This window comes from Pseudorca crassidens, chromosome X (assembly GCF_039906515.1).
Source record: "Pseudorca crassidens isolate mPseCra1 chromosome X, mPseCra1.hap1, whole genome shotgun sequence".
Lineage (NCBI taxonomy): Eukaryota > Metazoa > Chordata > Mammalia > Artiodactyla > Delphinidae > Pseudorca > Pseudorca crassidens.
Genome location: NC_090317.1, coordinates 101,476,036 through 101,493,535, shown reverse-complemented (window position 1 = coordinate 101,493,535; position 17,500 = coordinate 101,476,036). Strand labels below are relative to the sequence as shown.

General features: G+C 36.9%; 1 protein-coding gene across 1 annotated transcript in view; it reads left to right on the top strand.

The window, feature by feature from the left end:
• Positions 1–17,500, top strand: part of CFAP47 (cilia and flagella associated protein 47) — a 520,230-nt gene that overhangs the window by 300,690 nt on the left and 202,040 nt on the right. The window contains 4 exon segments of the mRNA XM_067722746.1: positions 3,560–3,646; positions 11,826–11,896; positions 13,350–13,426; positions 13,428–13,496. Coding sequence (XP_067578847.1) covers positions 3,560–3,646; positions 11,826–11,896; positions 13,350–13,426; positions 13,428–13,496 — 304 coding nt within the window.

The following is a 17,500-nucleotide window of genomic DNA, read 5'->3' as shown; positions in this document are numbered from 1 at the left end:
GCCTCTTGTTAGTGCTATTATTGTTATACCCATTACATCTTTATAAGTTATAAGCCCTTAAAACAGTTTTACATTTATTGTCTCACACTATTTTATTTTAAATCAGAAAGGAGAACAAAAAGGATTGCAAATAAAGTACATTTATAGCCTATTTGTTTTATGTATTTACCTATGTAGTTACCTTTACCTATGCTTTTTATTTCATCATGTGGTTTAGAATTAACTTCTAGTGTTCTTTTCCTTTAGCCTGAGGAAATTCTGCTAGTATTTCTTGTACGGTAGGTCTGTTAGCAATGAATTCTTTCATTTTTTTGTTTGTTAATTTCTTAATTTTTCCCTAATTTTTGAAGGATAGTTTTGCTGTATATAGTATTCCTTATTGATAGTCTTCTTTCAGCATACTGTATATACATCATCCAATTGCATTGCATTCTGTTCTTTAGGGTTTAAATGGGAATTCTATTGTTAATCTTACTGAGGAGCAACATAGGTATTGAGTCAATTTTGTTCTGCTTCTTACTGTGTCTGGGCCTTTCAATGACTTGACTCTTATTGTCTAGCTATGGATCACCTTGGGTTTATCTTGCATAGAATTTTTTGTACTTCTTAGATGTGTAAATTAATATTTTTCATCAAATTTGGGAAGTTTTCATCATTTATTTCTTCACATTTTCTGTCTGCCTGTTTTTCTCTTTTCAGGATTCTGATTAGGCTTATGTTTGTCTGTTTGAAGGTTTCCCACAGTTCTCTGAGGCTCTGTTAATTTTTCTTCATTCTTTTCTCTTTCCATTCTTTAGAATTAATCATTTTACTTGACCTATCTTCAAGTGTACTGGTCCTTTTGCCACCTCAAACCTGCAGCTGAGTCCTTCTAGTGCTTTTTTATTTCAGGTATTGTACTTTCTAAGTCCAGAATTTATAATTAGTTCTTTTGTATAATATCTCTTTATTGATATTCTTTATTACTTGTCTCCATAAGTGGAGTTGAAGGTCTGACATATTTTGGGTCTCTACTAAGCTATGGAGACTCTGCCTATGGGCATCTTGTCCCCAGATCTTCCTTTTATGCTTTGTCAGGCTCTTATTTGATCCAGTTGCTGTTGCAGCCTCAGGCATAATTGCTACTGATTGTTTTCAACTAACATCTTGGGGATAGGTGTTTTTCTTTGAGTCAGTTTGATTAAAGACAACACCTTGAATATTGAGCTCTTCGGAGGGTACTGTGAGATGGGTTACACAGGAACAATGATCAGGGATGGATGGGACTTTTTTGAAGAGCTCCAGTCTCAGTCTGTTCCCTCCTGTGGCTGCAAGCCTGAGCATTTTTTACAACTACCTTGGTTGCAAGGCTGTTGGTTTTCAAGGCTACTATAGAGCTATGGAAAGGTGGAGGGAGAGTTACAACATAAAAGTTACAAGGCCACAAACTACTGTTCTTGCCAAGGTTTGGCAGCTTTTCTTGAATAAACACTACTTAGATTGCTGCAAGCCTTTCTTTAGTGAACTAGAATTCTGAAAAAGTTAATTTGGACAAATTTTTCCAGTGTTTTTGTTGCTTTTATACGGTAGTGAATATATAGTCGTTCTAAACCATTCCCTGCTTTTCTTTTTCTGGTGGCCTGGTTTTATTATTTAAAATATTGGGGTTGTTTTTGTTTTAGATTATACTCATGCTTCTCAAAATGTCATCCTTGAGTCAGTAAAATCAACATCACCTGGGGGCTTATTAGAAAAACAGACTCTCAGGGCCACTCCAATCCAATTGAGTTAGAATCTGCGTTTAACAACATCTCCAGAGTATTTGTTTGTACATTAATGTTGGAGCAGTGCTGGTCTAAGTCAAGATTACTCAGAGTTTAATCCATAGACAGGCTATTTTAAAAACACCTGGAGATCTTGTTTTAAATGGAACCTATGCCAGACTAAGTCAGAATTCATGCAAATAGAAGCTTGGGAATCTGCATTTTGAACAAGCACTCCGGATAATAATAATGCACATTGAAGTATGAGAACCACTGATTTAGAAACTGCAGTAATGAAACAGGATCTTTTTCCATTTTAATGACAGTTTATATTTCATTTTACAATTAATATGTCTATTTTGAGGAAAGCATGTTCATTGTAATTAAGCAGGAACTTTTCAAGCAAGCATACAGAATGCTATTTTATCTCAAAATGGTACATGTATAGTATATGAAAAATCTAATATTATAGTGGTTTAGTTTTTTATTTGTGTGTCAAGTAATATTATCCGTGTGATTGTTTTTTAGCCAGAACAAATTATTACCAAAATAAATTGCCCAGTGATTCACCATGGATTTATAGAAATAAAAGGAAACATTATGTTTTGTGCCTCATAATTTTATGATATTTAAATGAGAATTTAGTGTATGACTTTATGTTTAAATTGCTCTCTGGAGAGGAATTATTCCTACATTTGCGTAACTGTAACTTTACAGTGATATAAGCAAATCTGCTAGTTTGATACATAGCTTGCATTGTTCATAGTTTACATTTTACTACAGTTAATTTTGTCTGTTTAAAACTTTTTATTATTTAATATTTATAAAATTCCTTACAACCCTTATATGAAGGCACCAGAAATATCAAGTTAAAACAAAAGGACAAAAACTGATGTCAACATTCAAATGTTAGGATATATAAATGTGTTGCAGCTTAGTTTGTATATGTGTGTTTGTGAATGTGTGTGTGTGTTTTAAGACTAAAACATTTGATTAATTTTATTACTGATGTGTTTTTCATTGTAAAGCTAGTATTGTAAGATATTAATAACTGTTATATAATAAAAAAGGTTTCCTTTAACAAATCAAGTTTGGATAAATCTGTTCTTAACAATATTATACAGATTCTGTTCAACGCTGCAGGAGGGATTAGGCATTCCTGACATGACTCTTCATGATATCTTTCACCTGTCGTTAGAGTATCATTTCTCTACATTGTGGGGGGCTGAGAGGATAATATATTCATGTTTGTACTTTCCAGTACCTAGTCCCACACCTAACACACAATGGAGTCTCCAAAACTGTTTCTTGAAGGAATGAGCATTATTATATAGGAAGGACGGAATTTCTGTGTGATTCCAGATGATGGCATGGTTATTAATGCACTGATTTAACTAGGTACCCAAATCTCATGTCCACTCCTGAAAGAAACGTTTCTCTTTTCTGGAAATAGGATTAGAAATTATTAAATGTGTATAACTCTGACAGTGTATTAAGACCAGTGTGTAATTTCCTCTTTCTTTCTGGAATATAATTTGGGTGGTCATTTTTGCTCTAAATTTCCTTGTTATGAGAATTCAGTGTTGACTTTCCGTATAAAAATAACATTTTTTACCTATTTCCATTCCAGATCTTTTCTTTCTAGCATACGTTTTGAGTTGCAGAATGAGAGCACATGGACTTTTTGAATTGTAATTTATTCTGATTCTAATTATAGTTTATGAATGATGGAAAATAATTTAAAAGAAGAATGTTTTGTGGTCATCTGAAATTTGTTACAGTAGAATTCAAAATAATCCTTTTTTCATTTATTTTAGTGTCATTTTTGTGGAATCCTCAACATTTATCTCTTTGCCATCCCAATTAACTGAAGTTGGAGAATTTGTTGACCACATGAATGATGGGTAAATGTCTATATATTTTATGCTCATAATTATCTGAGGCAAATTTCTGAGAAATTAGCATTCAAGTAAACTTGTTATATAATTACATAGTAGTTTTCATTTATTTGAAATATTTAATTTATATTATATATATAATTTATATTATTCACACTTATTCTCTTTATATATTTCTAGGTTTATGTGCATGAAAATTGAATACATATGCACTTTATTAAATGCAGTGGATTCTCATTATTCATGGTAGTTATTTTCTATAAAGTTGCCATAAACACTCAGTTAGTGAATATTGCACCATTACTCCAAGGAGAAGTATATTTAACCACATAGATTATAATTGTAAATCCTAAAAACAACCTATCCTGGTAGATTCCACTTTTTTTACTTTACACAGAGAAAATGAAGTTCAGAAGTGTTAATTGACTTGCCTGAGGCAGTCCCACTAACAGGTATAAGAGAAAGGTTTTAAAGCCTGACCTCAGAGCTAGAGCAGCTTTGTGCTTCTTTTTTTTTTTTTTTTAATTTATTTATTATTTATTTGTTTTATTTTTGGCTGCGTTGGGTCTTCATTGCTGCGCGCGGGCTTTTTATTTATTTGCAGTGAGCGGGGGCTACTCTTCGTTGTGGTGCGCGGGCTTTCTTATTTCAGTGGCTTCTCTTGCTGCAGAGCACAGGCTCTAGCGCATGGGCTTCAGTAGTCATGGCTCTCAGGCTCTAGAGTGCAGTCTCAGTAGTTGTAGCGCACGGGCTTAATTGCTCTGCGGCATGTGGGATCTTCCTGGACCAGGGATTGAACCCGTGTCCCCTGCATTGTCACGTGGATTCTTAACCACTGAGCTGCCAGGGAAGTCCCTCGGCTTGCACTTCTGTACTTGTGTACTACCCCCTACTGTCTCCATCCTCTGCTTATCTATGCTGGAAAACTGAAATAGAAAAGCCCAGTGTCACCTTATTTGACCTCAGCTGGGAACTTGTGTGACCAGCTACTGGAACTTTCCACCGTTCTGCACATGCCTGCGAACAATTCTGAAAGTGCCATGAGTATTGATTTGTGGGTTACAAATCAATTTTAGTGAGGAGGTGAATTTGCAAAAATGGAATTGGTGGATAATGAGGATTGACTGTATTTAAGCTTATTTGACCCATGTTATGAAGTCTGTATTTAGTTTAGAAAGGAACTTTGACTTCTCAATAGAAAAGTAGAATTTTTTAAAGTTAGATTGCCTCATATGTCTCATCTGTTTTAAACTACAAAATAGCTATTTAAAGTGAAGTAGAAAAAAACAATGTTATAAAGGTTGAAGAAAGTCAGGCAGAAACAAAATAATGCAGGTTTCTATTATAGAAGTACATTTGACCGTTACTACTGTGTTGTTAGTTTATTTTATACCATTGTCTCTGTGTAATGCTTGACAGCATCAGTGTCATCCTTTTAGCTGCAAAAATATTGCAAGAGGCAAGGATTTGGCAGTGTTGATACATTGAGCTATAAAGGAACATTATAGATATCATAGGAATGCAGTATTGTAGGCATTTATGTTGATTTCTTTGTAGTGTGAAATGCTAGTATTGGCAAAAAAACTTCGGTAAACAGTTCTCCTGGATTTTTTTTTCAGTCCCTCGCTTCTTGATCAAGAAGTTGCTTTGTGGTCACAGATTTTGCCTGAATGGCTTTGAAACAATTTCTTCACATTAATTGCAAATAATTTATAGTATCACGTAATTAAACTAGAGTCAAATCTCAAAGAAATGCTGTAGGTATCTGTGAGCAGAAGTAACTCAAAGTGGATCTGTTTAATGAAGAGCAAGAATAATGAGTCTACCTTCATAATTTGGAACACAATATGGAAATTCTGTATCCAGATTTTAATATGATTTTTCTTCATGCAATGTTCTGAAATGGTTTTAGTTAGACCCAAAGTTCCAGAATTATTGAAGCCATAGAATCTCAAACTACAGGTAAACATATCTTTTTAAGTTATGCCTTTCAAATCAAAAACAAAATAGAGTCAACAAGTATGAAAGCATTTGTAATTTAATTTAGGAAAGGAAGGAAACTTTGGAAATACTCATGCAAAATAATTCCCAATTCAGCGTGAAGTATCACTTAAGAAGTGTGTCTATCACAGTCTCAAACTTTATTGATCATTATTTCTCATATAGTCTCTTCCATATGTATTTATAATACTGTACTGTCTTAGTTCTTCTCTCAAGTCTTCCTGTGAGGAAAGAAACATAAAGATGCAGTGACATTGAGTGTTGGGTCAGGGAGAACATAGAGTAGTCAGGCTTCGGCAGATTAGCTCTCAAAGAAAAATTCAGAGCCGTTAATTTAAAGGATCGCAGATTTACTCCTGTGCACCTCTTTAAAGACTGTCTCCCAGATCAAAGGCAAGGGTGAGACAAAGACGAAAGCCACACAGTTCCTCAAGGAAAAGGGCTGGTCCTTGGTATGTCATTTCAGCATTGACATGGATTGAATACTGAGCCCCAAATCCATATGTTGAGTTGTGATAGAATAGTCTCAAGTTCACCAAAAACCTTGCTTTTCTGACAATTCTGAACAGATTTATTAGAAGCATTACTGTGGCTCCTTCTTCTAGGGTCCTGACTGCTTTCTGTGTAACACCTCCAGGCTCCGGTTCATGTAACAGGCAAGCCTTTATTCATTTTCTCAAGGATCAGCTGAAGTATCCAGAACTCCAGCAATCAAGTCCACTTTATAGGCAGCAGAAAGGATAAGAGTGTGCCCTTTTTCTGTTAGGGAAGCTTCCCAGAAATACCACATAGCACTTCTGCTTGTAGCCATTGATCCAATCTTAATCAGATGACCAACCCTAGCTGGAAGGAAGACTGAGAAACTGCCCTTCTCCACATACACATCAAAAGAAAATGAGGGTTTTGTCAAGGAGGAGGGAAGGACCAGGGGTTATTGGGATAGGCAACCAACAAGTTCCACCGTGAGGGGAGCACAAAAGAGTGTTTTTCTTCCAAATAGCACAACGTTATCTAATATTTCATCAATCTGACTTCATCAGCATAATGAGGCCTTTTGATCTTTAAATATAATCTTAATAAAACAATACTTAATAATGTGACACATCCTGTTTTTATTAAAGCTCTCCGTAATGTTTGTCTTGAACAGATTTCCAGACACAAAATTTAAGAACATGCATTTCAATCATGACCAGAATGGAAGTCTGGTGCAGTACCTCTATGATTAACTTTCATATGTAATATACCATATAATAAGTATTACATTATCTCAGTAAAGCCCTGGTCTGGTCTCTAGGTTTAATCATCAAGGTAACATAAGAGAACAAGAAAATGTTTTTAAAAATCTCCATAAGCTAACTGGATTATTTTTAGAGCTTTGTTACAAATATCCTTGTTTTCCTCTTTTAGGCACATGGTAATATTTCACTTCCCCACTAATGTTGAAGTTATCCATGAACACATAACTCAATCGGCCAATGGCATGTGAGAACTGCTGACTGTTTTTTCCAGGTGGTAGCTTTAAGACCCAGTGAGCAATTTTTCTTGTCCCCTCTCCCTGCCACAGTTATTAGAGAGGCACATTTAGAAATGGAGGCCTCCTTCACCAAAGATCACTACATGTGTGAGCAAGAAATAAACTATTGTGTTAATCCACTGAGATGTGGAGTTGTTACTGTAGCATGACCTAACGTATACTAACTGATACTCCTCTTCAGAGTCACTTCTGTTAATATCTCCCCACATGATAAATAACCTCTTCTCAAATGAGCCGTAAAGTGCTGAAATTATCTTTTAGATGGCATAAAAAAGGATCTCCTATTTAAAAATGTAAAATGTCTCTGTAAACTGGTCTTCTTAAGCAACAGATACATATAAAACAACACAGTTGAAACCACATGGATGAGGAAACTTTATGTTCATCACATATTTTACTGTATGTGAACATGATCCCTGAGCATAAGCAAGAGCAGTTAAGAAGCTTTTATTCTAATTAAATCCCAAGGATTATCGGAAAGGATCAGGACAGGAGACTGATTTTAGCCACACTTTAAAATTGAGTGATGGATCAGCAGTGCTCAGAAATGGGCAATTTGTAAATAATTTCCTACAGTGATATGACTTGCAATTTTTTTCCAGCAATTTTGAATTACTTATCACTCAATAAATTTTTACTAAGTGGCACCTTAAGTACTGTTCTTAGTACTGGAGAAACATTGGGATAAATAAGTCACAGATCTGGCCCTAAAGTTGCCAACCATCAAGCAGAGAAGAAAAAATCTACACAAATGTAAGCAATTGTACAGGGCAGAATGCATTCAGTAGTATGTGTTATACCAAAAAATAATATATATATATATATATATGTATATGCTCTGTGAGCTGATTGGCAAGGAATATCACTATGTAGATATTATTGAGATCTTCGTGAAAGATAAAACATTGAAGGAGAAAAATGAGGTCCTAGTAACCTTTTTTCCATGTGTACACCATGTTCTCCTTTATCATATACAAATTGGGATCTGAAATATGAGTATGATCTTGACGGCCAGAATCTAAAGCAGGGGTAGAACTTTCCTACAAATATCCTACAAATATAGAAATATCATAGGAAGAGGGAATCGCAGAAGCATTGGGGGGAGTGGGGGACAGGCAGGCAAGGAGAAGTACAAGGCATACGCTTATAAATATGGACTATAGGGTCAGCATAGGAAAGTGTGAATTCAAGTTGAAGAGGTATTGAAGTGTTTATCATTCTGCTTTGTACTTATTTCTTGTAGAGCTACTTTGCATGACAGACTGGATACTCTGTGAACTGAGGGGTTTCATCATTCGTCATTGTTCCCAGTATAGCTTGGCCCAGAATAGCCACCCAAATGATGAAAGAAGGCCCTGGTAGAGAGATGTTTCTGAGTCTTGTTTAAAAAAAAAAAAAAAAAAGCTGGGTTCTGGAGAGCCATGATTTTAAAATATTTCATTCTGCTACACTGAATAATTAGTAACAGTTAGAATTAGGCAAGTCTGTAAGGAAAGCAGAGTGAATCAAAAACCAGATGTATATACTAAGAGTAACAATCTGCCATGATCCTCTTGCTCTCGATTAGGGTTTCATATGAGGTTTTAATGTTGTCAAGCTCTTTGGTAGTCTTATGAAACCTATTCTACTTCACAGAATAGTGTTTTATAAATACATAAAATAAGATGCAAGGATTACAGAGTGTCTTAATCTACTTGGGACGCCATAACAAGGTACCATAGACTGGGTGGCTTAAACAACAGAAATTTATTTCTCACAGTTCTGGAGACTGAAAAGTCCAAGGTGCCAGCAAGTTAGGTTTCATTCTGAGGCCTCTTCTTTTGACTAATGGGTGGTGGCCATCTCACTGTGTGCTCACATGACCTCTTCTTTGTGCACACATGGAGAGAGAGGTTGAGCTCACTGGTGTCTCTTTCTGTAAGGATGCTAATTCTATCTTATTAGCACCCCACCCTTATGATGTTATTTAACCTTGATTACCTTCCAATATGCCCTCTCTCCAAATGCAGTCATTTTGGGAGTTAAGGCTTCAACATATGAATTTAAGGGTGACACAGTTCAGTCCATAGCATAGAAGAAAGTAATAGTCTAGTAGATTATCAAAATATTTAAAAATTGTAATATGTTAAAATATATACTTCTTCATTAACACAATACATAGTAAGATCTACTGGTAGAGATTAACTACCATACTCTAAAAGTAGCAATGAAGTAAATGACAGCTCAAGATATGTGCAAGAACTGAAATGTGATGTATACATATTTGTGATTGTTTGGTGATCAATTCATAGTATAGTTAACCACTACTACTGTGGTTTGGTTTAACTTGCTATTAAGAGTTAGTGGACATAAAGATGAATTTTTCCCCATTTAAATTCACAGATTCACTCTGTCCTTGTACCACAGGTTAGCACCCCTTGCTTTAGAGACTTCTCAACTGTTCAGGAGCCAAAGTGGTACAAAAGGCAGCAAACATTCCATTTTAACAGCCCTCCAGATGGCCCTGGGGCCCTATTTTGACAAACTCATGGAAACATGGAGGATGTAATGAATCTAAAAATGGATCCTCTTATATTCCTTCCTGTGATGCATAAAAACTAGACTTGAACAAGATCATTTGCTGTTTGGTTTGGATGCAGCCCTGAATGCTGCATACTTCAACCCAGAAGTATGAAAGCTTATAATAAAGATCTTCCTTCCCTGTTGGAGAAGCTTGAGAAGGAAGCCATTCTTGCAGCTGATTTATTCATGCCCTGACTAGAACCAGTTCAATATCGTTTTGATTATTTTAGCTTGAAAAGAGCTGTATTACCACTATTGCAGAGGAAAAAGTAATGCCATCCCTTCCCACCTCATAAGTAAGTTCTACTCCCTGACTTTGGCCTACTACTAAATTAGCAGAAAATATTCCATTGCTTGATCTACAGTGTTTTGTATAATTTTAGCCTCTTTTGATGCTATTCTTCCTTAAGACCAAGGCTTTGAAATGCTCCCTCTGCCTTAGCTTCAACAATAATCAATGAGCATTTGGGAAAGTGATAGCATGGATTGAGGTATGGGGATTAACAAAAAGGTGAGTGAATTGTTTTCTTTTCTGTCTTTGGAACATGCAAGATACTGGTTTTGTAATCAAATTGGGTTTGTCATCAAATTTCTAGGGTCAAGAACATTGATCAGGTAAATTAGAATTTTCCTGAGCCAGATTATTTTATTAAATTATTTTCTGATGTCTCTGAATTAATCATGACAATCATTAGCTTTATGAGCAAGTCAATCAAATTCTTAGATCTATAAATTATTTTTATTTGTCTTTACCATAAATAGTACAGGTAACTCAATTTTTCTGGGTTTGAGACTTTCCTTTGAGGATAAGGCAACTCTGATTTATTCAAAAAGGTACTTTCATTAGCTGTTCTCCAACAAAATAGGTAAAGAAAAGAAAAAGGAGACAAAGCCCCCAAATTGCTCTGCTTTTCTATTCACTGTGAAAAAACAAAAATGACCGAAGGGCTAGTGATTGCAAGTATTGAACAAAATGAGGTTTGGAGATTATCTGAGCATTTTAATCAGGCATTCTACCCAGAGTTCCATTATCAAAGAGATGGCATCAGAGCGGTACATTGAGAAATAAGCATTCTTTGTTGTTCTTTCCACTCTTTGTATTGTCTCTCTTATAAATGCTAAAATATTCGTCTACTATGTCTATCATAGCCTTTAGGGATCTATCAAATGCTCAAATGACATGAAAGTATTAAATGTTCTTTTTAAAAAAGGGAATTACTGAAACCGATAGTCAGAATGCCTGTGAGTAGAAGTAAAGCACAGAATAATGACAAGAGGTGGTAAATAACCTTATTAAGAATGTGGTGTAAAGAAAAGACAGTGTTTGGAGAAAAGGAATAGATATGGTTGGAAGAACATTACTTAGAAATAGTATATTTTTACAGCATCAAACTCAAACAAATCAGCTGGCAAGGTGAGAAAATACGGGATGTTTATATTCTCAGAAAAAAATCAGGCAAACAATGTCTTAGAGCCTAGGTCCTAATTGACAGCAAAATAATCATGAATACCAAGAGGAGCAATTTGGAGAAAGTTGGTGGGTTCTGGAAGACATGGAACCTTCCAAGGGAGGCCCTTGCTTCAGACTGTGATTGGCTAATTTTCAGAAGTGCAACAAGAGATTAAACAGCTGCCCAAGTCTCCTTCTACCTTTATGAGAAAGAAACAAACGTGGGAACAGTTAGCTTAGAGAAGAGAATTTTTCAAGAAATCAGGTTCTAGAACCATTTTTGGAGAGACTGCCTCTGTAGTCCTAAGTTGAGACACCCTCCTTTGGAGTCTGAGGATTTGGGTTTTTATTATTATTATCAACTGTTTACTTCTCTACAGTATTTGCAAGTAAAAAGGAATTGTTTTTACCAAAATTTTTAAAAAGCAATGGTGAAGATATAAATGATTTTTCTTATTTTTAAAATTTCTAACGATATAAATGTAAAAATGATCTTGGAAATACATCTGTGGTCTTTGCATATCATATTGTAGGTAGCCATAATTTTTAAGGTTGTGTAAAAGATTGAATTAAGATAGAATATTGTTTTTGAGTCTTGTTTGTGCTGTTGATGTTGTCTTCCTGTTCCCTTATGACAGCGGTGCTGTGAGTAGCAGTGAACATGATGTTGCTGAGGGCTGTTCCCAGGCCCCAGATGGCTTAAAAACCTGTGAGTGCTGCAAATAAAAGCTTTTATCTTTTTGCATATCTTATTTTTATATAGAGAGCATAATATGAAATGAAATAGTCAGTAAATGCGACTGTAGACAGAACGGTAAGCCCTGGGGATTGCTAGCCACATGGGAGCCCGAGGTGTTGGTCCTCAGCCTTTTCTGCACCATGACCCTTTGGAAAACTCTGTCCACATCCTGCCTTTCACTGCTGAGTCTTAGTTTCCTCGCCTGTACAATGAATGTATTTCAATAAGGGACCTTTATGGTTCCTTTGGCTTATTCTGAACTGTTTAAACCTATTTAGGTGACAGGTCTCATCATGTTTAAAATGTTAAGCAGAAGACAGATTTACTTTGTTTTATGAAATAACTATAGATTTAGAAAATGTGGATAGAATGATGGATAGGAAAATGGATATGGGGATGTTCTGGTGATCTCTAGCTACAGAACAAACCACCTCAAATGTAGTGGTATTAAATAACAAAAATGCCTTATATTATGATCTCTCACACTTCGGGGGTGACTGGCCTCAGCTAGGTGACTCTTGCTCAGGGTCTCTCAGGCAGTTGCTGTCAGATCGAGGGTGGGGCTGTTGTCTTGGACGCTTACATGCAGCCTGTCTATGTGGCCTTGGCTTCTTCACAGGATGGCAACTTGGTTCTAAAAGCAAGTGAACCAGGAAGGAGAGATGATTAGGAAGAAGTTGAATTACATTTTCTGATCTAGTGTCAGAAGTCATACTGCTTGATTTTGCTGCATTCTAGCATACTCTCCGTTAGGATCAGGTCACTAAGACTGGCCCACCGTATCTCCACATTCAAGACAGTATTGAGGGGGCTTCCCTGGTGGCGCAGTGGTTGGGAGTCCGCCTGCCGATGCAGGGGACACGGGTTCGTGCCCCGGTCCGGGAGGATCCCACATGCCGCGGAGCGGCTGGGCCCGTGAGCCATGGCCGCTGAGCCTGCGCGTCCGGAGCCTGTGCTCCGCAACGGGGGAGAGAGACAGTATTGAGGAGTTTGTGGATATGTTTTAAAAAACAACAAAAAGATAAAACTATAAACAGTCCTTTATTTCCAGTTTAAGTTGTCTGTTACACCCTGTAATTTGAATCATTGCATAGTCCACAAAAAAGCTGAAGATTCTGGAATGATCTCTTTGCTATTTATTTTTATATGTATATCTAGGCTAATTTTAAATGCTAGTGAAGTTCCTTTTGTTTTTTAAGGAATCTTTAATAGAGGGTCATAATTACACATTTTTATTATGTCAAGCTTGGGCTGGGGTCCCCCATACTTTCATTAACAAATGCATCATCTAATTTTGTGTGCTAATGCTTTGAACATTTTAAAAATTCATCCCCAAACTCTAATCACTAATTGAAACAGCTGGTTTATTTGAACAGCACTTATGAAGTGATACGTAAACAAGCCCTACTTCATGTTTTGGCAGTAATTAAGTCCAATTTCATCAAAGAGTTCTTCTGCTCTACACATACTCTTCACCTGGGAGCGAAAGGGACTTCAAGCCTTGGAGGTCTTCTTTCTCCCCTTTGGCATGCACACCCGCTACTGTGTCATCATCCTCAGCGACAAAAAGGTGAGAATGGAACTGTGGTGTGTGCTTTCATCAAGGGCTGGCACTTTAATGGAATAACCAATGCAGGCAACTTGAAGGCAGCTGAAGACTATAGGAATGTAGATAACAATGTCAGCCCTCTAGTTGCTAAACAAAGATCTTATCCTCAAGAATAAGCAAAGAGTTACACTAGTTGTAAATTTTATTGGGTTGGCCAAAAAGTTCCTTCGGTTTTAAAGTAAAAATAAAAGGCACATTTTTCATTTTCACCAAGAACTTTATTGAACAACGTATTCACCGTTTTGTTCCACTACCTTCTGCCGTTTTTCAGGCAACTTCATAATTCCATCTTCCCAAAACTTTTTTTTTTTTTTTTTTTTTTTTTGCTGTACGCGGGCCTCTCACCGTCGCGGAGCACAGGCTCGGGACGCGCAGGCTCAGCGGCCATGACTCACGGGCCCAGCCGCTCCGCAGCATGTGGGATCCTCCCAGACCAGGGCACGAACCCGTGTCCCCTGCATTGGCAGGCGGACTCTCAACCACTGCACCACCAGGGAAGCCCGTCTTCCCAAAACTTTTTATCTTTTTGAGCAAAGAACTGTTCCAGGTGCCTTTTACAGTCTTACAGGGAACTGAAATTTTTTTCCATTAAGAGAATTTTGTAAAGACCAAAATAAATGTAAATCTGAAGGTGCAATGTCTGGTGAATACGGCAGATGAATCAGAACTTCCCAGCCATGCTATAACAGTTTTTGCCTGGTCATCCAAGAAACATGTAGTCTTGTGTTATCCTGATGGAAGATTGTGCGTTTTCTGTTGACTAATTCTGGATGCTTTTCATTGAGTGCCGCTTTCACTTGGTCTGACTGGGAGCAGTACTTGTTGGAATTGTTTGGTTTTCAGGAAGGAGCTCATAATAGAGGACTCCCTTCCAATCCCACCATGTACACAACATCACCTTCTTTGGATGAAGACGGGCCTTTGGTGTGGTTGGTGGTGGTTCATTTTGCTTGCCCCACGATCTCTTCCGTTCCACACTGTTGTACAGTATCCACTTTTCATCGCCCGTCACAATTTGTTTTAAAAATGGAACTTTTTTGTTACGTTTAAGTAGAGAATCGCATGCAGAAATATGGTCAAGAAGGTTTTTTTTGCTTAACTTACATGGAACCCAAACATCAAAGCAATTAACATAACCAAGCTGGTGCAAATGATTTTCAACAATTGATTTGGATATCTTGAGTATGTCGGCTATCTCCCGTGTGGTATAACGTTGATTGTTCTCAATTAATGTCTTGATTTGATCACTATCGACTTCAACTGCTCTACCCAACCCTGGAGCATCGTCCAGCCAGAAATCTCGAGCACGAAACTTCACAAACCACTTTTGACACGTTCGATCAGTCACAGCACCTTCTCCATACACTGCACAAATCATTTTTTTTGCATTACAGTTGCGTTTTTACCTTTCTTGAAATAATAAATTGTAATATGCCAAAAATGTTGCTTTTTTCTTCCATCTTCAATATCAAATTGGCTACACAAAAATTCACCAATTTTGATAAGTTTTTTTTTTAAATGCACTCTGATATGACAGCTGTCACAATACAATCTAACAAAATTGTTTCTAATGAAGTTAAAGACAACTAAGCACTTACTAGAGCCATCTTATGGAAAAAAACAAATGAACCGTTTGGCCAGCCCAATATAATGGTTGGATAAGGAAGTCCCATGGGAGCAGAGTGGAGGCAAGCCTGACCTGCTGGGCCCTATCTGTATCAGTTATCTATGGCTGTGTAACAAGTTACCAAACATGGGGCTTAAAACAATCCGTGTTTATTATATCACATTTTCCACGGATCAGAGATCCAGACATGACCTAGATAGGTCCTCTGTTTTAGGTCTATCAAGTCTTCAATCAAGGGATTGGCCAGTGCTGGGTTCTCCTCAGAGGCTCAATTGAGGAAGGAGCTGCTTCTAAGCTCTCTCAACTTGTTGACAGAATTAATTTCCTGGCTCTGGGATCCGTACATCTTGCTTCTCTAAAGCCAGGGAAGGAGAGAGCCAGGGAGAGGAGAGGAGGCAGGGGAGGAAGGAGAGAGACAGAGACAGAGACAGAGTGAGAAAGAGAGAAAGAAAGAAGACAGGCTTAGAGGAAACGTTTTACGGCATTATTCCCTTCGAGAAAGATACTGCCATGTGTTGATTTGAGGAAGGAATTTATAACCCCCAGGAGATAGTTCCAAATGTATAAGTTATATGTCAATTATGTACTATATTGAATCCATGTTCAATGAAATAATGGTAACTGGAAAGAGGTATTATATTGACCTGTTTTCTGTAGGATTATTTACACCTGAAAAATAGTATAGCTTCTTAAACATGTAAAAAATAGTTTAATTTTACACTGAAAATTACCATTTAGGAAGAAAAAATGCTATTTTATAGTAATGCTAAATCTTGTTCTTCATTTCTTTTAAAAAAGTTTAGGATTTAACTGAATTCATCTATATCAAAATTTGTGAAAAATAATAGCTATAGGTTGACCAATAGTTAAATAAAATGTTTCACAATCCCTTTTTTATATCAATTCATTATATAGCCCTAGAAAAATGCTAGGGTTAATTCTCAATAGCATGGTAAGGAGTTTGATTTTATTCTTCGAATTTTTTTTTTTTTTCCCCACACCTCACGGCTTGCGGGATCTTAGTTCCCCAACAGGGATTGAACCCAGGCCCTCAGCAGTGAAAGCACCAAGTCCTAACCACTGGACCTCCAGTGAACTCCCATTATTCTTTTAATTAGACTATTCGAGTATTAATCTTTACTTCCATAAATTTTATCTAAATTAATCAAAATATAATTACACTTAACTTGGCATCTCAGTTTATTAAAACAGTCTTTTGATTACATATATTTTGTTCTTATCAGAAAAAATATTAAGAAAAACAATGATCATGAAATTATATTGCCATCAATTGAGAAATAATGCCCCTAATCTAAAGTATTGCATTGAATTACAATTACTTAAGTGGGGAAACACATCTATTAATTTACACATTCAATTTTATTGCTAATTATATTGAAAAATGCAATTACACGCTTAAATAGATAATCAAACATCCAAGTCCACCTAGTTAGCTCCTTTTCTTATTGAATGTGTGATAACTGCCTTGCCATTAAGAACCACCTGTTGAAAACTGTAAAGTAATTAGGCCCCAATTTGATAGCTGTCCAAGTGTAAAACAGAAACGTTTCTACTAAAACTGCTATCAAGGGTCAGCCATTTGTTTCATTTTGGTTGTTCCTTTTGAACTTTCAAATAAAACGAAATGACGTTTGTAATAGCTGTTTGAAAGTAGAAACAGTTTTACAAAACTTCCATCAGTGTTCATAGAAATTCCTCAATTAGGGGAAAATCTACAGAAACCCTAAAAATTCATGCTCTTAAATGTAGAAATCCAAAAAGATTTCTGTTCATGTGTAGACAGGGGCAGATTGAATGGAGGAAGCTGGAGCAAAATCATGACCCAGTCCCTGAGGAAATGCACTTTCCTGGAGGAGGGGTTGACAGACACCCACAAAGAGCACACAAACACTGCACAGCACAAAGCCATGTACTGACACAACCCTGGGACTCTGTCTTCACAGTGGTGCCCGTGTGAACATCTGCTCTGTGTAGTCCTACGTTCCAAAGTCGGAAACCACCCAGCATTGCTGGGATCATCCTTATGAGAGAGGCAGGGGGATCAGGCAGGGATCCTTGATGTGGGGCCTGGGTTAAGAGTGGACTCCATCTGTAGCTACTTACTGTGGCCTGACCAGCCCTTTTCCATCAACACATGAGCCTTTTTATTGAACCACACCAGACTCCTTCTCCCCCCCAGTAGATTTATCTTCTAGTCCTACATTGTCCTTTTTCTGTCTACAGAATTTGGCCAAAACAAATAGAAACCAAAGTCCATATCTTGCTGACTTGAGTAAATGGGAGTCAGCATCCCTGAGCAACTTATGCAATGCAGATT